Source organism: Danio rerio, chromosome 3 (assembly GCF_052040795.2).
Source record: "Danio rerio strain M-AB ecotype USA chromosome 3, GRCz13ab, whole genome shotgun sequence".
Classification (NCBI taxonomy): Eukaryota; Metazoa; Chordata; class Actinopteri; order Cypriniformes; family Danionidae; genus Danio; species Danio rerio.
Window position 1 is genome coordinate 9640361 of NC_141023.1, and position 23952 is coordinate 9664312.

General features: G+C 37.3%; 2 protein-coding genes and 1 long non-coding RNA gene across 13 annotated transcripts in view; 1 reads left to right on the top strand and 2 right to left on the bottom strand.

The window, feature by feature from the left end:
* The window catches only part of elac2 (elaC ribonuclease Z 2), a 48392-nt gene extending 33079 nt beyond the window's left edge, over window positions 1-15313 (bottom strand). For 4 of the 6 annotated variants that reach the window (XR_015479762.1, XR_015479761.1, XR_015479763.1 and 1 more), the window contains exons 1-11: window positions 12214-12572; window positions 11686-11736; window positions 8971-9041; window positions 6710-6774; window positions 6074-6131; window positions 5899-5967; window positions 4548-4685; window positions 3701-3753; window positions 3427-3485; window positions 777-849; window positions 17-129 (exon numbers count right to left, since the gene is read on the bottom strand). Coding sequence is in view for 3 of the 6 variants with exons in the window: in XM_087242622.1 (XP_087098748.1) it covers window positions 17-129; window positions 777-849; window positions 3427-3485; window positions 3701-3753; window positions 4548-4685; window positions 5899-5967; window positions 6074-6131; window positions 6710-6774; window positions 8971-9041; window positions 11686-11736; window positions 12214-12431 (968 nt within the window). In the remaining 3 variants the exon portion in view is untranslated. Of the gene's footprint in view, window positions 1-16; window positions 130-776; window positions 850-3426; window positions 3486-3700; window positions 3754-4547; window positions 4686-5898; window positions 5968-6073; window positions 6132-6709; window positions 6775-8970; window positions 9042-11685; window positions 11737-12213; window positions 12597-14754 lie in introns of those variants that run through there. The other 2 variants (XM_087242623.1, NM_001256204.2) reach the window with 2 other exon arrangements.
* The window catches only part of LOC141381140 (uncharacterized), a 686936-nt gene that overhangs the window by 79673 nt on the left and 583311 nt on the right, over window positions 1-23952 (top strand). The window lies entirely within an intron of this gene.
* map2k4a (mitogen-activated protein kinase kinase 4a) overlaps window positions 16958-23952 on the bottom strand; it is a 43467-nt gene continuing 36472 nt past the window's right edge. For 3 of the 6 annotated variants that reach the window (XR_015479679.1, XR_015479678.1, XR_015479677.1), the window contains 3 exons: window positions 19184-22860; window positions 18341-18655; window positions 16958-18250 (listed from right to left, as the gene is read on the bottom strand). Coding sequence is in view for 3 of the 6 variants with exons in the window: in XM_087242397.1 (XP_087098523.1) it covers window positions 22747-22860 (114 nt within the window). In the remaining 3 variants the exon portion in view is untranslated. 6 annotated transcript variants of the gene reach the window in all.

A 23952-nucleotide genomic window follows, 5' to 3' on the forward strand; every position in this document is an offset into this window, starting at 1 on the left:
TTGGACCACAGCTGACCTTTTCAAGATGTGATTGGAGCAGAGCGGCTTTATGAAGTCCTCTGACGGACAGTCGACGACTATAAAGACTGGTCCGGGATCGGCGGGTGTGCAGAGCTCCTCCGGCCGGATCTGAAACACACACTGAACACTCAACAACAAAATGACACTGATCTTCCCCACTGATCAACACTGGAATTTTCTTTATAATCTGAATTCGGTATTTGTATTGGTTTACAACAGGGGTGTCTAAACTCAGTCCTGGAGGGTTTAGCCCTAATCAAAACACACCTGAACCAGCAAATCAAGCTTTTGCTGGATATACTAGAAACCTCCTGGCAGGTGTGTTGAAGCAACACCCCAGATTTATAACATCTGGCAAAGAAGACGACCAATGGAAACAAGCCTTTGGGCTAATTTGGGTGCATTTACATTCTTGAGAAACGTTAATTAATATACAATAAAACAATGCAATTAACAATTAGTGCACCTTGTTTTTTTGTAATTATTTAAGTTTTTCACCTTTAATTTGGATAGGATAGTGAAGGTTGCAGACAGGAATGTATTGGGAACAAAGAGAGGGGAAAGGTCGACAAAGGACCTCGAACCCGGAATCGAACTCGGGTCTCCGTGAGCACCATGATGCTATATGTCAGTGCACTTAACCACTAGGCTAGTGGCCCTGACAATTAGTGCACCTAGTTGTGAAATAAACATGAGCCTTGGAGATGGAAATAGTGCAAATGTTTGATATTAGATCTCAGTTGCAGTGGAGTCACCTCTTTTCCTTCATGTGTCACAGTCTTCCCAGATTTCAGAGCTTTGATTATGGGCCCGATGGCTGCTGTTCCTCTGCAGACAGGAAAATCAGAGATGTATTTTAGGCTTATGACGACATGATATTTTCTTGGCTGCCATTATAAATATCCAATTATAAATATGTAATGATAAAAATCTACAGTTAACTTATGTTATCTTCTAACATATTTTAACACATTTTTATCTATTTTCTATTCTAATTTTTATAATTCTTATGATTTGTTTTTATTTTCTTACACTTGTCTCTTTTATTCCTGTTTATGTAAAGCACTTTGAATTGCCACTGTGTATGAAATGTGCTATATAAATAAACTTGCCTAGCAATTAATTGAGGCATAAACCCTAATATTGTCCTATGCTGTAAAAAAGGTTGCTTTAAAAGGTATTATAAAAATAATAATAAGGTGTATTGCTTGTGTATGTAAATATTATATATAAACTGTATGTAGTAAACACATATTTCAGCCAAATTAAATTGCAAAAGGATGATAAAATGCAATAGGTGACACTTTACAATGAAGTCTCATTAGTAAGATTTTATTAGTGTTAGTTTAAAAATAATACAGAATTATATTAATTGTTATTAATTAGATTTAATACCACCATCACAACTTGTGTTGTAAGTAGATTAAGGCTATGATTTTAATATGCAATTTAAAATATCATCATCATCTACAATTAATATATGAATTTTTGTATTTAAAGAGTTAAATTTATTTAAATAACATTAATTATAATTGCACAGTGTTAACTTACAACAGCTAGTCAGATTTTTCAGTATATAGTTTTTAGCATGCAGTAGCCCAGATTAGCATAATATTCACTGTAAGCTAAATAACAACAAGTCTTCAAGCATTTAGTGCTGTCATGAACACCTCATGCACATACAATATGAATATTCTTTAAAAGAAAAACTCTAAAAATAGTTTCATCAAGTCAAATTTAAGACTTTAAGACCATTATAACATTTGAATGACATTTCAAAAACTCAACCCAAGCTCATTCTGGAAACGTAGCCGCGGGGACGACAACCGGGATCGAGTCCAGGGAACAGCAGGTTCCGGAAATCAGGTAAGACGAAAAACGGAATTCGAAAAATAAGGGTGAGAACGCGGCGGGATCCGAAAACACGGTCGAAATCAAAGACGAGGGCTTTTGCTTTTTTTTTTTTTCTGGACGGCTTTTGTGAACCGTCGCTCGGGTTAAGGGAAGGAGGAGGAGGAGGAGGAGGAGGAAGAGGAGGGCGGCTTTTCGCGCTAGAACAGCGCTTTTTCGCGTCTCGGGCGCCTCTCGGGAGCGCGCGCGCCGTTCGCGCCCGAGACGCGAAAAAGCGCGCACAGCGGCCACTCGCGGATCCGTGAAAACAAAAACCGTTCGAATACGTACCTCCAGGGACGTAAATCGCGGTCCGCAGAAACAGCCGCAGGGCTACGTTTCCACAATAAGCCCGGGTTGCAAAAACTTGTGCAGGGACATCAAATAAGCTATTACTTAGTCATATATTTTAAAATGTCGAAAGTAGTTGTATACATACACATTCTCTCAACATGACTTTTCTTTTAAAAATGTAATATAATACACTAAATATATGCTCAACAGTCCGCCCAGGTCAGTGTCCTCACCATATATGGTCAACAAATACACAGAGAACATTTAAGCAAATGTTGTCGTAAGGAAGAAAATTAAAGAACGGTAAATAGAGTTACACAGAGTTTTATTGAGATGGATTGTTGGTGATTGGATGGGTATCAGTTAACCTGCACAGTTTTAAATGGACATAGAAAAATTATCTAAGACCTACAAGATAATGTTTCTGTAAATTTCAGACTTTTTCAGGCCTAAAATATTGTTTTTAAAAAATTAAGGCCCTCTGGACACCCTGTTAAAATTTAAATAATAATGATTCACTGTATTTTGAAATGTCCACGATATCAATATTGTGCATGTTATCACAATATGTTGAATTAAGGCTGATTTATACTTCTGCGTCAAGTGACCGGCGTAAAGGCTGATTTATACTTCTGCGTCAAACACCGGCGTATGCTGAGGTGCTGACACATAGCCCTTCGCCGTCGCCGTCACTGACGTGCACCTCTCAAAAAATGTAACTACACGACGCAACGACGCGTAAGCTCTGTGATTGGTCGGCTTGGTAGCGCTGACGAGTCTGGGCGGGACCGAGAGTCGCGCGAATGGCGCGAGGGATTGTTTACAAGTGTGGAGTCCCGTGAAGGAGCTCCGGATGGAAAGTTTTGTTTTGTGTTTACCTCATAGTTAAAGTTGTTGCACGTCCGCCGGTTCCTGCCTCAAAATGAGCGAGTTTGAGCCACTTGTACATCCCGGAAGTGTTCAGGAAAAGCAAAAAAGCAGTGAAGAAACTCGACACAAAGGAACATTTACACCTCACTGCCAACTAGTGTTTCGGAAGTGTTAATGCAGACCAACAGAGACAGCGCGCAGAAGTATAAATGCACAGCCACGCACGTTGCATGCGCCGTGGGTTACGCCGGTCACCTGACGCAGAAGTATAAATCAGGCTTTATTAGATATCAGCATATATACCTATATAGATATCTTTATCTATATTTATCTTTTATAAATATCACTTACACCGGCAGGCCCATCTCTTTAGCTTTCATCACCAGGAAGTTTCCTGTCCTGGAGTGTAACTGACAAAAAAAAATTAAACAATAAACTTGAGCACAAGCATACCTTAGGAGTGACAAGATTGATGAAATTAACATTACTATAATTTACAGTCATTTAGTGGCTGGATTCTTCTTTTATATTGATATCAATTTTTATATTAATAACAATTTTTATATAATATTTAAATATCGAATTTTTTTTTTTTTTTAGTTTTGTACTTGATGTTTTTTCTCACCTTACACACATAAGCCACCACAAGAGACGGATCTCTAGTAACTTCTTTACCCTCTGTGGAAAAAGAAATGAAAATAATGACACACATCAAAACTGCATATGTTATATGCAAAGGGTGCCAAAAATGAGATACAAACATGTAAATGATTGCTGCACTAGAAAATCTCAAGATATTTATATCATCTTTAAATGCAACCAAAATTATCCCTTAATTATTATAACATTATTGCAAAAAATACATTTATTTAACTCTGTATTTAAAATAGATTAACACAATAAAACACAACAAACTCACTCACTTTATTATTATTATTAGACAAAACATCAATCTGTAATAAACATGATTGCAAATGTTTTAAATCTGACCCAAACAAAGCACATTGTACAGATGCAATAAAAATATTTCACTTTGTTGTTATTGTTATCATCACCATCATGAATGCATTTATTGTGATTATTTAGCTATATTACAGACAAATAAAAAAGACTGAATGTACTTTAAAATTATCAACCAATAATAATAATAATAATAATAGTAAAAATAATAAAATAAAAAATAACAAATAAAAATAAACCAAATAAATACATGCATGAATGCAAATAAATAATAAAAAATAAATAACACAAGTAAAAATATATAATAAATACATAGTAATATTAATAATAGAAAATTATTTTCTATAGGCATTGTGTATGTTCATGTGTACATGTGTGTTTGTGTGCGTGTGTATACTAAAATGATTTGAAGCCATGAAGCTCTCCATATGCTAAAATAGGTCTTCTGCATGCAGCAGCTGGTAAAGTGAGGGCTGTGAGTGCGTTTAGTGCTATGAGTGTATTTCTCTTGCCTGGACTGGTTGATCTTCTCCTGGTGTGGATGCTTTGATTCTCCTCCTGATCCTCCAGTATCCTGAGCGCCCCCTGCTGACTGCTGTGAGGACTGAAGCTGCGTGGAGAACACCTGCCAGACTCAGCTTTCCGATCGGCTAAAAAACACACAGCAAAGATGATCTCACAGCTACATGTGGGAATTCAAATTCTGTGCAGCTGGCTGGATACTGGAGTCTAGGTGAAATAGACAAAACCCCTGCACAGTGGTTATTTAGCAAAGGCCTATACATTCATTGATTTTCCTTCGGCTTAGTTTCAATTTTAAAGGTAGCCACAGTGGAATGTTTTACATAGCAGATGCCCTTCCAGCAGCAATCCAGTACTGGGAAACACTCATACACACTCATACAATATGGCCAATTCAGCTTATTCAATTCACCAATAGCGCATGTGTTTGGACTTTAGGGGAAACCCACGGCAACACAGGAAGAACATGCAAACTCCACACAGAAACGCCAACTGACCCAGCCGGGGCTCGAACCAGCGACCTTCTAACTGTGAGCAAAGCAAATAGTTTTGCCTGGATGAATACAAACGCTGCTTTGTAAATGTTGAAAAATGTTAGTCTTGTTTTTTTAATCTGCCACTATGCTGACACACAGGCATTTGTAGCTCTGCCCTCTTTTGAAAAGAGCACAATCTCCTTTAAATTTAAAGCCGCAGTCACCAAAATGGCCCAATTAGGATCAAAGCCTCAGAAGGGTCAGATTTAAAGAGTATAATAATAATAATAATAATAATACATTTTATTTATAATGCGCTTTTCTCAGTCCCAAAGCGCTAACAGGCATACAAGGCAAACAAAGCAGAACAATAAAAACAGTCAGAAAATAAAATAGAATAAAACGACCGCAATAAAATATGAATGATTCAATATAATTGGATGATAAAAAAATGACAAAAATAATCAATCTAAGTTAAAGCAACGGTAAAAAGGTGAGTCTTATGAAGTTTCTTAAAAAAATCCAGAGAAACAGCATTCCTGATGTTGGTGGGTAGGACGTTCCATAGCTTAGGCGCACTGTACGGAAAAGCACGACCACCTACAGTCTTCAGTTTACAAGCGGCTGATACAGCAAGATTGCAGATGAGGAACGAAGACTGCGGGTGGGAGTGGCCAGAGTTACTAGGTCCCAAATGTTATCTGTGATGTTTAAAACATGATCTGTGATGTTTGAGCTAAAAATTCTCTCTCACACACACACACACACACGGGACATCAGAGACTTCTTTTACATCTTGTAAGAAGGGGCATAATAGGTCACCTTTAAAATGTTGAGAATGCTGTAAAACTACGGTGAGACTCACAGAAGAGAGGAATCTGGCTGACGGTCATGGTTTCGTCTTTATACTGAGGCTCAGTGTAAGGCCTGACAGCTGTAAAAATGAAAGACAAAAAAAACACATCACATCAGCTCAGCTGTGAGAATACAGAAATCTAATATACACACAGATAGAATAAAGATAACAGTGCACTAGTAACCTAGTTTAATGTCTTCCAGCTGTCCTGAAAACACTTTAATGGCTTTTAAAAACCTGTCCTGAAACAGAAGAAAAGAATTCATTATGATCCCCCCTTTATGTTTAAGTTTTATTATTTTGGTGTGAGCAGGGTTTCCATGCTTTCAGCAGACTCAAGGACTTTAAAGCAGCATTCATACCCAGCATATGTAACACTACGAAAGTCCTTACTGCACTTCACATTTCACTTGCACCTAATATTGACATTAAAATCTTTGACCGTTGTGAGAAGTCACATTCAAAGAACTTTAATAATATTTCTTAAAATGAATGCTGGTGTTATTCAAATGCAGTTTCTGAAAATTAGTAAATTGTGCATAATTTGTCAGTGGTACTGTAGAAGAATTACATTTCAGAAATTCTCTGTTTTTTCATTCTGGTTTTGACAATCGGGTCTAATTGTTGAAATAAAACCATTAACAAATTTAATTTCAGATTTAGTTCAAGCATTTATAAGGACATGCTTATTTTTAAGTACTTTGCATTCGTCCTTTATTCAACTTGTACTTTAGGGAAGCATGGGAACCCTGTCTGAAAGACACAAAGATGCCAAAAGGCAGATGTGTAATGGTGTGTTGTTTGTGTGTGTATCTGGTACCAGTTGTGGAGGTCCAGACAGCACACACTGATGCACTCCTGTGTCTTTGAGAGTCAAAATCATGCCTGTAAAACACAAAAGCACACTACATAAACATAGAGTACAGGAGACGGCGTGCGCAAGTAAAAACTCCATTTGTTTTGCTTGGATTAATTTAACTTATTTTTACAATCATTCATTTATTTTCTTCTGCTTTTCCAGGGCCAGGTCGCGAGGAAAGAAGTCTCATGAGAGAACCCCAGATTTCCCTCTCCCCAGAATCTTCTTCCAGCTCCTCCGAGGGGATCCCCAGGAATTCCCAGGCCAGCAAAGAGACACAGTCCCTCCAGCATGTCCTGGGTCTTCCCCGAGGCCTCCTCCTGGCCTGGAACACCTCCCTAGGTAGGCATCAAAGAGGCATCTGAAACAAATGCTCAAGCCACCTCAGCTGACTTCTCTCGATATGGAGGAGCAGCGGCTCTACTCCGAGTTCCTCCCGGGTGACAGAGCTCCTCACCCTATCCATAAGAGTGCGCCCTGCCACCCGGCAAAGAAAACTAATTTCGCTTGTAACTTATTTCCGCTTGTATCTGAGATCTTGTCTTTTCGTTCATGACCTAAAGCTCATGACCATAGGTGAGAGTAGGAACGTAGATTGACCAGTAAATTGAAAGCTTTGTCTTTTGGCTCAGCTCCTTTTTTACCACAACAAACCAGTACATCGACCGCATTACTGCTGCACCAATCCGCCTGTCAATCTCACGTTCCATCCTTCCCTCATTCATGAATAAAACCAAAAAATACTTGGATTGATACTTGACTTCTCATCCATGACCTGCCACCTTATCGTAGTGGAGGGGTTTGAGTGCCTGAGTTTGGATTCAGTGTGCAATAAGCTTGAATCCAAAATGTTCATCTGTATTTTACACATGTAAAAAATAAATTTGATGTAACGATGCATCAGTCATATTGACACACTGCCTCTGAAACTTTTGTCCATCATAAAAATTTCTAAACGGGTTTGTTTTGTTTCGCTTTTTGCATCCGAAAAAGCACTTTGAGAGGTGTTCTGACAGTTCAGAGCCACCGAACAAGCAGAAGGCTAAATACAGAATGCCATCATTTGAGCTAAAGATAACAAACACAGAGCATAAAAAAAGACAGAATGTGTCAGACAGTTGAGAACCCCAATATGCTGGATTCACTGACTGGCACACCACTCCCCTGCTGCTGTTTTGGGTGTGTGTGTCCATACATTTGACGTACTGCCCACATTCATTATAATAGAAAGCATGGTCCACTTCTGACCTGTTGCTTCGACACGTCAGCACGGCCACCATCTATTATAATGTCTGTAGGTGCTGTCAGTCTCTGTTCAGGGTTTGTTTACATACGTGAATGTGTAAAGCATCACAAGCAATGCATCAAAATTCCACTGATTTCCTAAAATAAATGCTGCATTTGGGGATAATACAGCTGAGCTCTTTGATAATGAGCTGAACTCTAATTCCTCCTTTTGTTTTTTCGTAATGGATTAATTAATATGCAACAGACTCAGTGTGCAAGGTTTGTTTACATGACAAATTTTTCCCATATATAGTTGAAGTCAGAATTATTGCCCCCCCCCCCCGAATTATTAGCCCCCTGTTTATTTCCACGCCAATTTCTTTTTAACAGAGAGTAGATTTTTTTCAACACAGCTCTAAACATAATAGTTTAATAACTCATCTCTAATAAATGATTTATTTTATCTTTGCCATGATGACAGTCAATAATATTTGACTAGATATTTTTCAAGACACTTCTATACAGCTTAAAGTGACATTTAAAGGCTGAACTAGGTTAATTAGGTTAACAAGGCAAATTAGGGTAATTAGGCAAGTTATTGTATATTGATGAGCTGTTCTGTAGACAAGTGGCTAATATTTTTTTACCTTAAAATGGTTCATAAAATAATTTCAAACTGCTTTTATTCTAGCCGGAATAAAACAAATAAGACTTTCTCCAGAAGAAAAAATATTATCAGACATACTGTGAAAATGTCATTGCTCTATTAAACAAAATTTGTGAAATATTAAAAGAAAACACCAAAAAATTATAATTGGGGCTAATAATTCTGACTTCAACTGTGAATGACTACTATTACTGTGCAAAGACCTTTATTATATCTTTTTAATATAGTTAATAAATAAATAAATAAATAAATAAATAATGTTGATTTCTCTAGCACTGGGGAAATAAACACTTGAAATGCCACAAAATAGCATCAGTAATTCTCTCACCTGATAAACCGCCGACCGTGTCCCAGCTCATGCGGGTGAGGAAGATGTTGTCCAAGCGTGCAATTTTCAGCCTGGATACAAACAAAACACATCAGAAAACATGCCATATGAGCACAGAAGTGGCTAATTAGAGGCCTTTGTTTTGCCTCTGTGAAAATCAGCGAATGCCCAAACGAAAACTCCCATTTTTACACAAATTTTATGCACCTTTCCTCTTTCCCTCCCCCGACACTCCCACCTAAACAGAGCTGAACCCACTTTCCTGACTTTTCCCAAACTAGAGGGGTAAAAACACCCTGCTGAACAGGGGCGTTTCAGGGCTCTTTAAGGATATTTTAGCTCATACAAGTTTGCAGGATGACAAAAAAAATAGTTTTCAAACAAACGGTATGTTTATTACTATATCTAGATATGTTTATGCACAAACAATAGTCTAATGTAAATTATAAAAGCAAAACATAACATAAAACGTAAGCCTTTGGCCTTTAAATTGGCCCTAAATTAAATTCACTAACAAAAATCGCATTATTCACACTGATTGGTGAATAAGGGGAAAATAATATAGGCTATTACAATTTAACACTTGCATGTTATTTGTTATGCTTTATCAATCAGTGTGAGGATTGCTGCTGGCAGAGAGTAATAATTTGTGGAGAGATGTTTGACAGGGCAAGACGCATATCATAGTCGTGCACAAAGCTGATCCCTCACGTCTTCTGACATTGTTGCAATGCATCGTTTGACAGTATTAATTGATAACGGTATCTTAGCCAGTTGTTTTGATTTATCCTCTCCAAATAATTTCTGTTCAATCTCTGGTGTGCATGGCAAAATCAAAGTTTCTGCAATTGTATGCCCATTCTTTTAAGCTGTGTAGGATATTTTTTTAAACGTTTCTTGTCAGTAGCTCTGATATCCGGTGTGTGTCAATTCTTTTGCCTCAAAAAATGCTCTGGGCTTGTGGTAGTATTGGGGATGAGTCAAACGTCTTATTAATTTGGAGGGTCTCATGCATTCATTACCAAGACCATTGGCGCAGATAAAGCTCAGTGGCTGGGTCAGGGACTCTTTACATCGAGAAAATGGAATAAAACAATAGTTCAGGTAACCATCTCGGTATTTTCTGCATTTTGTGTTTCCAGTATTGCAAGCGCTGCGAAACTAAATGTTTGGAGCTTCCTCACTTGGGTCATTACTAGTAGATGATGAAGATGAATCAGTGAGATTTTTTTGTTTCCACTTCTCTTCTCCATCTACACAACATCTTCAGGATCAGTCATCCAGAAACATGGATTCTCCTACCACTGCTATGCTGATGACACCCAGCTATGACTCTCTTTTCACCCTGATGATCCCCCAGTTCCGGCTCACATCTCAGCCTGCCTGTCAAACATTTCACACTGGATGAAAGATCATCATCTTCAGCTGAACCTCGCGAAAACAAAAATGCTTGTAGTTTCTGTCAACCCGACTCTACACCATAACTTTTCAATCCAGATGGATGGGGTAACCATTACTGCATCCAAAATGGTGAAAAGCCTTGGAGTAACGATTGATGACCAACTAAACTTCTCTGACCACATTTCTAGAACTGCTCGATCGTGCATTCGCACTCTATAACATCAGAAAGATCCGACCCTTCTTATCTGAACATGCAGCTCAACTCCTTGTTCAAGCTCTTGTTCTCTCCAAACTGGATTATTGCAACTCTCTACTAGCCGGGCCTCCAGCTAACTCTATCAAGCCTCTTCAACTGCTCCAGAACGCAGCAGCAGCACGAGTGGTCTTTAATGAACCTAAAAGAGCACATGTCACTCCGCTGCTCATCCATTTGCACTGGCAGCCAGTTGCTGCACAGATCAAATTCAAAGCTCTGATGTTTGCTTACAAAACGACCACTGGCTTTGCTCCTTATCTGCTCTCACTTCTGCAGATGTATGTGCCTTCCAGAAACTTGTGTTCAGTGAATGAACGTCGCCTCGTGGTTCCATCCCTAAGAGGAATGAAATCACTTTTCCGAACTCTCGCATTCAATCTGCCCAGTTGGTGGAATGAACTCCCTAACTGCATCAGAACAGCAGAGTCACTCGCTATTTTCAAGAAACGACTAAAAACTCAACTATTTAGTCTCCACTTTCCTTCCTAGTCCGCAATTGCCACTCTGGCTATACCACTAACTGTAAAAAAAAAAAAAAAACTAATCTTACATTACAAATGCTTCCCTTCTTAGACTTTACACACCTGAAACTTGCCTATAGCACTTCTTCATTGTTGCTCTTATAGTTGTGTAAATTGCTTCCTTGTCCTCATTTGTAAGTCGCTTTGGATAAAAGTGTCTGCTAAATGACTAAATGTAAATGTTTCCAGGGGATAAAATAACTGAGGCATCATGATCGTTCTCCTAATTGTCCATCGCAAAAAAAAAGAAGAAAAAAGAAAATATAAAAATATGAAGCGACCCCTACACAGAGCTCACTGAGGCCCACTTGTGAGGTGCTGATATTGAGGGTGGAAAACAGTAGAATATGCTGGACTTTCTTTGCTAGCTTTCAGCTTGACTGTGTAGTTGAGAGCCAGTTTCAATGTCCTGTTGTAAAGTGACATTTCTCCTGCTGTCGTATATAAACTTTTAATTGGAAGTACTGTCTTAATCGATTAAAATGGGATTATTGGTGTCCATGTAAAAGTATTCAATGTTAGTGTGTAAGATCTTACTTGTGCTCCTGCATCAGTCTCTGTGTTCCTTCACCACAGTTAAACAGATACCTGTGCATAAAATACATCCGTTAACACTCTACAATCACTTACATTAATAGTAGTACCAACAATTCAGCATGACATACTGCTTACCTTGTCAGAAGTCAATTTGCATCCAAATACGATTATAGAAATATTTATATAAAACAGAAATACATGTTTAAGTTAGTTTAGAGCAAATGTCTAATGCAAATGTAACCCAGGACAACTAAATATGCGAGTTTCTTTCATGACTGACCATTAAATATTATTTATTTGATCCCATGAACAATCAGTTTGAGTACCATTCTGTTTGTATTATTAATATGCATTCCTTTATTAATTCAGTCCCATTAGGGTTAAGGAAAACATTATTATGGTTTGTTTTGTAAACTACTGATGACATTACTCACAACTTGTATTAAAAACACCATTTGCGATTGTAATTGAGTTTGTTTTCTTTAATCGCAGCACATTAGACTCATTACACAGTTTATTTCACGTTACCTGTTAAACTCGGAGAAGACATACAGAGATGCGCCATTATCTCTGCTTCCCGCGCCGACCACCTGCACATATACGTTGGCGGGACCGTGGTTGTCGGCCTGTCGCCGGTTGTCCCGGGTTTTCAGGGGTCTCCGGGTCTCTTTGAGTGTTTTGCTCCTGCCTGAAGTGTGTGCGTCCATCAGAAACACTGATAAAGACCGGCGGAGGCGCGCTAGCATAATACATAAACAATATAACGCGCGGCTACGAGGAGCTGAGCATCTGAATCTTAATGTCTGGCCAATAAATAACACGAATGTCTCTAAATCGGGCTGTCTGGAGAACAGCGGTTTGAAGGACTCACGTGTGTTGATGCTGTGAACGCACACACTTCCGACGCGCGGTGATGACGTCAGCGCGTACGATGGTGGAAGGACGCACGTACCTATTAAAAAAGTCTTAAATTTTTCTTATTTAATAAATGCTATTAAAGTATATGTAAACGTTTTTAAACAAGCAAATTGAACAATTAAATAAATAAGAGCACCGAAGTAATGTTCTGAAGTAAACATATTTCTTATTTTTCTTCCTAATTTGTTTCGTTTCATCATGTTGGAGATAGTTGGGTCTGTCAGTCATCAGAAGGCGGTTTTTATGCCATCATTGGTGAAACACTGCTCTCTGCAGAGCCACTTGCGCTCCAGCGATAGGGAGCTTGAGCTCCCGCTCCTCCTCCTGTAAGCTGTTGGTTTTAATGCGTACACCCACCCCACCCATATTTTGCATATTTATTTATTTATTTGTTGTTTTATTTATGCAGGAATGTATGTATTATTTACTTATTTATTTATATATTTACATATTTATTTATTTATTTATTTTTTTATCGTTTTGCAGGTTTCGTCCTCCTTACGGAGACCCGGAATGGACGTGATGGTGGGGGGAAAAACTGGGTATATGAGGGAAAAAAAATTATATATATATATATATATATATATATATATATATATATATATATATATATATATATATATATATATATATATATATACATATATATATATATATATATATATATATATATATATATATATATATGTGTGTGTGTGTGTGTGTGTGTGTGTGTGTGTGTGTGTGTGTATCGTAGCCAGCCTGGTGAAAGGGGTGGTTCTTTTTTTCTCAAAATGTGGACCTTTTTGCAGTTATACGTCTCAGTTTCTATTTAACTATGAGATTTAAATACTGTATTTTAGTGATTTTTTTTGCTGAATTAACTAGTCAGATGTTATCATAACCACACTTTTGATGTTTAAAATGAAAAAAAGTCTAATTTTTAAAATATAAATTTATTACATCATATATTATTAGGGGAAAATAGGAATCTGTTAAAGTTTTAAAGTTTAAAAAAACTGTAGCCTACTCTCATTTATTAGACAAAAAACAAACTGGCCAGCACATTCAACTGTCCTCAGTCACAATTTGGCCATTTCAAAAAAACGTAATAATAATAATAATAATAATAATAATAATAATAATTTTTCAAGTCTCTTTAGTAAAAAAATAATAATAAAGATTTGAAAATTCCTGGATATCAAAAATAGCCAAAATGTATTCAAATTAATTTAATATGTTTGGCTTCTGGTGCTTCACACCTCATTGCTCATTTTTATTTCAGAAATAAAGTCCAAGATTTAGAATAAAGTTACCTTACCTGTAAAATGTTTTCTCTGTTTAAAAACAATACAGTAGTGAAAGAAGACTTGTCTTACATCAGATTATTGTCCCACCGAAGCAACAGCCGACAGAGGATGCGTTTGGTCTTAAAGCCTTTCTCGATGGATTATTTTCACTATTTATGGCAGAGACAGATTCTGGACCTCTGTCAGTGAGGGGTTGGACTTCCCAACCACCCTAAACCCCCCTGGCTAAAGGCCTGAAAAGTTAGAGCACGTTTTATGCTTATAGTAAACATGTTTTAATAGAATTTTGACGGTAAAAGCAAACCTACAGGTGTTTCATGCGCAGGTCAGATTTTCTCCAGGTCATAATTTATTTTATTTATATTAATTCTGTCTATAAAATGATTATACCTGTCCAGTTTCACCTGGAATGCATCCCAGATCACTTTCTGAAGTGGTTTGAGTGATCGGATTTATATCAGATCAGAATAAAACGAATGAAGTGAGCCTCAATAACACAGACATGATTGTATATTGAATATAAATATGTTACATTAGTTATATAATAAATATAGTATATAATATTAAATAACGTAAGATAATTAAAAGGCCAAATGTTGGACCTTTTGGCCGTGGGGGTGGTTAGTAGCAAGTAACATGCTATTAGGTTATGTGACCGCTAGATGGCGATCTTGGATAATAAGAAGCTTACCACCACTAGGAGTTTATCAGAGGATTGTATCCTAGCCCGACTCACTTTCTGTTCTTATGTCCCGCATCTGTCTTTAATTATATTCATGTCTCCATATTCTACGGCTTCTAAAAATGTAAAAATATATATTCGATATATTTAATATGTTTTTGTCCACCGACAGCAACTCACCATGACGGAGATTCACGAGTCTCCAATGAGATGTGCTCTTCAGCGCTCACCATGACAACGAGACTCACAGCAATGACATCGCATTGTAAACATTTGCATATGCATTCCTATAAAGCTCGTCGGTTGTCTCTCAGCGTTGTCAGTTCGCTCGGTACTTGTACTTGACCAAGGTGAGTTCAATACCGACGGTACGAGTGGAGCCACGCCAATCCCAACAAGTCCGCTTCGCGAATCTTCACTCGGGCCCGTCTGTGCTGTAGTTCCTTGGAGTTTCCGTACATAAACGCAACAGCCTCAGGGAAACACGGGAGGCCGGTAGTGGGTCCCCGCTGCGAAGGTTATGGTGGGTGGGAGCAGCGGGGCCCACTCATCATCTATTTTAAACTATAGTTTCAAACTTTAGTTTACTATAGTTTAAAATAGAAACCATGGTAACGGTAATGTTTTAGCTGTATGTCTGGCTGTTGTAATGTTTTGCTTTGTTTTTCAGCAGAGCTGTTGCGCAAAGGAGGACTAACCGTTGAAGACAACCGATGGTTATATTCACGAGGGCGCGCATAATAATGTTTCCGGGCTGTTTTCTGAAAGTTTCTCTTGTTTAGATAAGTTTGCAGGTCAAACAAAATAAACTATACTCTTTCTAAACACCTGTCTTGTGTTTTATTTGTCCTCTACAGCAATACACTGTCATATAAGTCTGTTGAATGCATTTGTATGCAATGGTTTGACAATAAAGTAGTCTAACAAATAAATGTTTTGTTATAAATGTACCTTCATTAGTCAACATTTGGCGTAATAAAAAGTTAATCAAAAATGTCCTAAGACATAATGATAATAACTATTTATTATTATTCTGTACGTTTAAAACAGAATGTACTACATATTTAACATGTCATGAACCTACTGTTGTTCAAAAATCTGCTTAATAAAAAATGTCCTAAGACAAGAATGGGTTTGTTTTAGTTTTATGTCAAACTACTGTAGGTTTTATTTAGATTGAATACAGCAGTTATAGCCTACCTATAATATAACATTGGTAGGGAGTTATTTTAATGACCCAAATCAAGAAAAGATTCTCTTACTCAAGTACTTCTAGCTTGCAAAGGTCAAATTTAAGTATATGAAATACATTTTCCAACAACGCAATGCAGTTGTGTGTGCAGGAGATTGTCTTCAAAAACATTGTTGTGCTGGTTGAAAGTCTCTTCATTTTATCCAACCATCCATTGTTCCAATTATCCAACCATCCATCCATCCATCATTCTATCCAACCATCAATCTATCGTTCCAACCATCTATAATTCCATCCATGCAACCAACCATCTATGTATTGTTTCAACCATCCATCTATAATTCCATCCATACACAGTGCATTCGAAAAATATTCACATCGCTTCACTTTTTCCACGTTTTTATGTTACAGCCTTATTCCAAAATTGATTAAATTCATTTATTTCCTCAAAATTCCACACACAATACTTTATAACGACAACTGAAATTGTTGCAAAAAAAAAAAATAAATAATTAAAAAAAATATATCGGAAAAATCAATGTACATAAGTATTCACAGCCTTGAACTACCTTCTTGAAGGGTGTAAAAACAGGGGTAGCGCATTTTTATCAGCTTTAAATGTCAATCGGAATGAACTACCACTCGAATAAACAAATTAAATATAAAAGTAATGAAATAGATGCACTGTATGCGTGTATGTATGCATGTATGTATGTAAGTATATCTATATATATGTATGTATGTATGTGTGTGTATGTAAGTATATATATGTATGTATGTATGCGTGTATGTATGCATGTATGTATGTATGTGTGTGTGTGTATACATTTATATATATATATATATATATATATATATATATATATATATATATATATATATATATATATATATATATATATATATATATGTATGTATCCATCCATAGATGCGGTTTACCAATCAAAACATCCTAAGCCAAACAATTTAAATAACAATTAATATAAATAGTGAATTAAGTAATGCTGACATTAATCACTTGGAAAAAAAAAATCTACAATACTCCCAACGCACTATAATAATATATCCATTAAATATAAAAAAAATAAGCATATATAAATTTAATAACTAAAAATTAAATAAATATAATAAAAGCATTTAAAAAATATGAATCATAAAAACTGCGATTATTAAAAAGTAGCAAAACTGGAGTCCTTTCCATATTCCTCAGTTTTATTTATAATATCAGCACATAGTCGTTGTACAGTGAGGATTACAGAAACCCCGGCCACCTCTGCATCATCATCATCATCATTCACCTTTTACATACAAAAAAAACACATGTTTATTATTAATATCACATACATGAAGAGGAGGGGGACCAGACACGAGCAGATTCCAGTACGGCGAAGGCTTCCCGAATCATATATTCCACAAGTGATTTCAGAAGTATAAATACAATTCCAGGCTTATTTATCATCTCTTTATTTTATATCTGTTTCTTTTTTTTCTTAAGTTTTTTTAAATCACTATTCTGCATCCACGAGAGAGATGACAGCGTGTGTGTTCTGTCAGTTACGTACGTGTGTGTAGGTGTGTGTGTGTGTGTGTGGGTGGGTGGGTTTATACGCTACACAGAAGTGTGTGAGAGTGTGTATGATGAGAAACATTAAGAGAGAGAGAGGGGCAGAAGGAAAGAGAGAGTTTGCTTAAGTTTGTTTTTACTCAAGTAGCTTAAGTACTTGTTTTTAAAGTTTCTATTCCTTTATTTTGACCTTTTGTTAAATTATTATTATGTATTTCTCTGCATGTTTCAAGTGTTGGCAATATTGTACTTTTACAGTCATGCCAATAAAGCAAGTTTGAACTATTTAATTGAAAGAGAGAGAGAGAGAGAGAGAGAGAGAGAGAGAGAGAGATAAAGAGAGATTCTTAAATGTTTTCTTTGTATAGTGATTATTCATTTTTATTTTCTCATTTACTTTCTATATACACTGAAAAAGCTTATTAATTGGATTTACTTATCTATTTTAAGGTAAGTGGTTGCAAACAATGTATATAAGCTGAATGTAAACAAATTAATTAATTAAAGAGCCCCTATTATGGGTTTTTGAAAATGACCTTCCATGCCGTGTGTAACAGCTCTAAGTAAATGAAAATATCTAGCTGAGGTTTAAAGGGTCACGAAACGCCAACACACATTTTTTGAGTGGTTGACAGTCATATATGTGTCCTACGCTGCTAAAAACACTATTAGGACACGTATATGTCACTAAAAAGTGAAAATTATTTCGAGTAAATTCGTTCTTCCGGATTGAACATTTTTGAAGCTGCGTCACGTGCATGAGATCTTCTAGCGTGTAGACTGGACGTCTGTACCTGAGAGTACTTCGTGACCTCTCTGAGTGTGCTGCATTCATTCATTAGAAAGACTTATCAAACCAATCGGCGCACTCTTTTGTGTGTGTAGTGCAACTTCATTAATATGCATGATAGCTTCGAAGACTGTTTGTACCTGTAGAGTGTTCAGACGGCAAAGAGACGGCACGTTGTGTTGCCAAAGCAAGTGAGAGAAGAAGCATTGTTTGGAGATACGGGTCGTCGGTGTTGCTTTTATAATTTGCTGCAGTGCAGGTTTTGTTTTCTTTTTCCCTCTATGAGAGCGCAGCTGGACTCACGTGTGGATCAGTGCACGCGACGCTCGACAGAAATACGTGTCTAGGGAACATTTTTTACCGAGAGCTTTTCTCATCTGGAAATGGTGAGATCCGGATTTGCTGCTCGTTCCAGTTGGTGTTGATTGTCCTGTCTCTACAGATTTGGTAAGTGAGCAATCAGTGGTCTTGTTTATTCAGTTGGTAAAGTTAGTTAATTTCTTCAGCAGTTCTCTTTCAGTGTTTAAAGATGGACCTTAGTTGTAAAGAAACTTGAAATAATGTTACTTTGTTTATGATTTTGAATTTATTTATTTTTATGTTGTGTTGTATTTTGTATACGGGTTGATTTGTTGAATAAATTAAGTTGTTTGGGGACTTTAATTATGACGTCAAAATTGCAGAGCTTACCGGATGTATAAATTGCGTATAGTAATGGATGAAAACAAAGTATGGAACGCTAGGTGAAACACGGTAAAAGGGGCACAGGTATGCGGTTGCTTCACGGATTCCTCCTTCATAAGTTATAGCTCCTAGTTTGAGGGAAAAATAAGGTAATTTGGTTTATTTGTTTAATGTTTAATTGTTGATGTTGGTATATGATGTTGATGTTGGCTTAGTGTTAATTTTCGGGATTTATTTGTGTTTGTTGTTTGTTTATTTTCTCTCTAGTTCTTACGGTGATTCATGATTGAATAATGCGAACAAATTCTATGAAGTGTGACCAATAAATGAATCGTGAACATCAGTGGAAGACTTAGTCATCCTTTAACCAGGACGCTACATTAGTCAAATGATTTCTAAGTTACTAAAGTTTACAGTACATTAATATCACTACAATATTATGGATTGAAAGATCTGCTGTAAACGCTGCTCTCTGAGGTGTAAACATGTAAACACCTTGATCAAACTTACCGTCGTGTAGGATTTTCACTGCATTTTGTGACAGGAATAACATACACGGCTAAGTTACAGAGAAATGCTGAGGGTTTTTTTCTCTCATTCGCCATGCGGTAACAAACATTGCATTAAAAACACAAGCTTCCAGCAGTTCCTCGAATCAAATATCTCGTTTGTCATGAGGGGCATGAATGAAATTCCTAAGTGAAAGTGCCAAACTGCAGTTAAAGTCCACCATTTAATAATTAGGCAAATAATTAGATTACTTATGTCAATGTAAACACAGTCACTGTCTTCGTACCCTACGTCTGTGTGTTTGTTTTGCCTCTGTGAAAATAAGCGCATGCTCAAACCGACACGTCAAATTTTTATGCACCTTCCCCACTTTCCCCTAAACAGAGCTGGACACGCCTACTTTCCTGACTTTTTCCAAAGTAGAGGTGTGAAAGTACCCTGCTGAGACAGGGGGGTTTCATGGCCCTTTAAATCTGAAAGTGCGCCATGTTTAAAACTATTGATTCTTTAGAGAAATAGTCAACTTAGAGTCGAATAAGCAAATCAAGTTGGGTTGGGATCTTTTGTTTAATCGCATCGACGTTGATACAGTACATCACCAAATATGTAGTTCCAGTTCCGGCAAAATGTGAACGCGCTTTCACTTTAGACACTAGCGGAAACGCGTGGGATCACCGTACTGATCATGACAGATAGAAATTTAGCTGAGGGGAATAAAGGGCTCAAGGTCATTTTCACAACAACACCACAGTATAGCCAACCTACTGCTGTGTTTGTTCCTGTCATTGTTATGATTTTTGATACAATAACCTACGCTGCAACGCGGGATTCGCCAACCGTTTGCTACTGAGGAGCAGCAGAGACTATAGGACTTTGTCAATAACTTTTACAGTTCAAATGGGCCCGTTTCTTCTTCCTACGGAGGAATTTTTTTATTAAAATTGTTGCCTCATTTTGTGTAGTTTGCAAAATATGTGTTTAATTGTGTGTTATAGGTTTGGCCCTGCGTGATTCTTCCTTTACCGATTTAAACGCGCTACTGATCCTCTGCTGTTTGCCTTTGCTAGGTCCACCATCAGCTGTTCCTCACACCCGCGGCTGGGTTAATTTTCAAAATAGTTAAATCTTTGCCACTGTGTGGATTAATACTGAATGTGTGTCGTTATTACTTGGGGTTAGGTTTAAGAGTAGAGCAATATGCTGGTGTTTAACTGCATTGCTTTATTGCATTCCTGCATTTGGCTCTCACATACTCTGTGCTGCTTCATATTGTAGCCGTGGTCTTTCTGTCTTGTGCTGAACGCAGTTGACCAATCGCAACAGACTGGGTCATCGCCGCAGATTAGCTTCGTGCTAAAGATCGATTAGGGAACAAATGAATCGCTGAACGATTCATATGGGAGTCGATGGGATTAGGTAAAAATAAACACGTATTATAAGACAATGAAAGTGTTTTTTGAACTTGCATGCATATCATCCTGTTGTTGGAGACCCCTAAAACCAAAATATGACCTTTTATTGCAAAATAGGGGCTCTTTAAATTGAATGGTACTATATTTAATTTGTTTGATTAAATTCAGCCCAAATAATATATTGTTTTCAACCACTTACCTTAAAATAAATAAGTAAATCCAATGAATATTTTTTTTCAGTGTAGTATACACACACTATAAGAAAAAATGCTGGGTTCCACACAATTCCTTTATGCTGTCCTGACACAAATCTTTTAAGTTAACTGATCAGATTTAAGTGGATTGAACATTAAACAATTAAGTTGTGGCCTCAAAAAAATAAAAACTGAACTGTGTTGTATCAGATGAATTTAAATAAGTATCTTGCACAAGCAGGAACAATATATTTGTTTTGAGTGCATGTACCTGTTTGCTTTATTATTTTACAGTTTTACAGATCTATTATTGTTTTACTCTTTAATGTATTGTATAATGTATTGTATAATTGCCACTAAAGCAGTTTTAGAAATTCAATTTGACAGAAAGACTAAAAGAAAGAAAAAAGACAGAGAGAGTAAATAGAGAGTAAAAGAACAATAGAAAAACAGTAGAAAAGATAATAAAAAGAGAGCAAAAGAAAAAAGACAGAGTAAGTAGAGAGTAAAAAAGAGAAAAATGCAATAGAAAGACAGTAAGAAACATAAAAATAGAGATTAAAAGAAAGAAAAAGTGAGAGATAATAAAGAGAGTAAAAGACAGAAAGAGAGAGCAAAAGAGCAATTAGAAAGACAGTGAAAAAGATAAGAGAGAGAGAGAAAAAAGAAGTAAATGGAGAGAATAAAAAAATAAAGAGTTAAAGAGGGCAATAGAAAGACAGTAAGAGAGAGTAAAAGAGAGAAACAGCACTGATTTGAATTATAAAAGAGAGAGAGAGAAAATAGAAAGAGTAAAAGGATGGAAAAGAGTAAAAGAGAGAGAAAGAAAGACTAAAAGATGGAAATAGTATTGAACTGAATTGTAAAATAGAGAGATTAAAAGAGAAAGAGAGAAAAAAATGGAGAGAGTATAGAATTGAATTGTAAAAAAGTAAAAGAAAGAAAGAGAGTAAAAGAGCAATAGAAAGACATTAAGAGAGAGTAAAGGGAGAGAGAAAAAGATAGAAAGTGTTGAATTAAATTGTAAACGAGAGAGAAATTAAATAGAAAGAGTAATAGAAAAAAAGAGTAAGAGAAATTAGAGTAAAAAAGAAAGAAAAAGAGCAATGGAAAGACAGTGAGAGAGTAAAAGAGAGTAAATAGAATAAAAAGAAAGAAAAAAAGAGTAAAAGAAAGATAGTAGAGACAGTGAAAGAGAGAGAGAGAGAGATTAAAAGTGAGTAAATAAGAGATTAAAAGAGAACAATAGAAAGACACTGAGAAAGAAACAGTAAAAGAAAGAAAGAGACAGTAAAAGAGTAAAACAAATTAGAGAGAAAAGTTCTTGCAAACATTAGAAGAACAGGAGAAGAGGCTTATAAGGACAGAATATAAAGCATATTCCAGAAACTCCAGGGCCAAACACTGATGCAATGAACATGATTTTCCTCCAGACCTGTCAGCCGGGTATCCAGACACCTGTAAAGAACCCTCCAGCTAAAGGTACCCGAGTCAGGTCTGCAGACCGGGAGACTTCACCAACCAATGAAAACTCAGTTACAATGGTGGTTCAGTTCTCATTAAACATCAAGCCTTCATTACAGACGGACAGATCAGTGCTGTTGTGTTGAACATGGAGATATTACAGTAAACAGAGAAAGAGAGAGAGAGACAGTAATAGAGTAAAAAAAGAGAAAGAGAGAGAGGGAGAATGAACTAAACACCGGATGATGTCAGATGCTCATTTCCTGGTTTAATACTGCAGTTGTGTGATGAAGCAGATCTGTAGACAGCGTGTGGACGTTCAGATGTGTGTGTGTGCGTGTGTTTATGTGTGTGTGTGTGTGTCAGTCCACGTACATCGGGGAGCTGGGAGACGGTGGCATCTGATCCAGGATCCTGCAGACGTAAGTGGCCACGTCCACCGAGCGCTCCTCGTACATCTGGATGAACGCATGTTTCTGACGGACACAAACAAGACGGAAGAGTCCATTACATTTCATCTGTGCGTAACGGGAGACTTTTAATCACGGCTGCTCAAGCCTGTTCCTGGAGATCTCCCTTCCTGCAGAGTTAAGCTCCAACCCTGATCAGACGCATTTCAACAAATTAAATAGGGCTGTTTCTCCATTCCAAGAACGCAGAGAACGGACTTGCATTCTTGTGAAGACCGGTCTTGCCAGGTGTCCCCGGAAGAACGTACTCAGGAGACCACAAGAACACAGAACATGCCCTGTGAGGAATGAGATGCTGCGTTCTTCCTGATGGTCACATGACCTTCATGTGTTTTAATGGAATATTATTTAAACATTACAGCATTCATACAGCGATTTAATGTTTACCCCCCTTTTCAATTTACATACTATGCATAAAATCATTATAAATATACATTGCACAATATAAATAAAGCAGGTTTTAATACAAATTTTAGCAAACAAACACTCTTCATGTGTTTATTCCTTTATGAAGATGTTCATGGTGATGTTTACATTCATCGTTTCATTTAGGGAAACTCCTGAGATAAATAAGTGTTATCTCTGAGCTCTAATAATATTCATTCATCTTCAGCCGCTTTTCCAGGGCTGGGTCACGGGGGCAGCAGTCTTAGGAGAGAACCCCAGACTTCCCTATCCCCAGACACTTCCTCCAGCTCCTCCGGGGGGATCCCGAGGCGTTCCCAGGCCAGCCGAGAGACATAGGCGCTCCAGCGTGTCCTGGGTCTTCCCCGAGGCCGCCTCCCGGTGGGACATGCCTGGAACACCTCCCTAGGTAGGCATCCAGGAGGCATCCGAAACAGATGCCCGAGCCACCTCAGCTGACTTCTCTCGATGTGGAGGAGCAGCGGCTCTACTCCGAGCTCCTCCCCCTGCTTTAATAATAAATCTATATAAAAGGCTGCGCTTCCCACCTCCAGTCACAATGACTTCTGGGACTTCTAGAGCGAAATCGGTGCTCAAGTCTGCATCGGAGCGTCCTCTATCAAGAACACATTAGGGAAGTTTTTATGCATCCTTCGTTCATGCGGTCTTGAGTATTGGAATTGAACTTTGGCG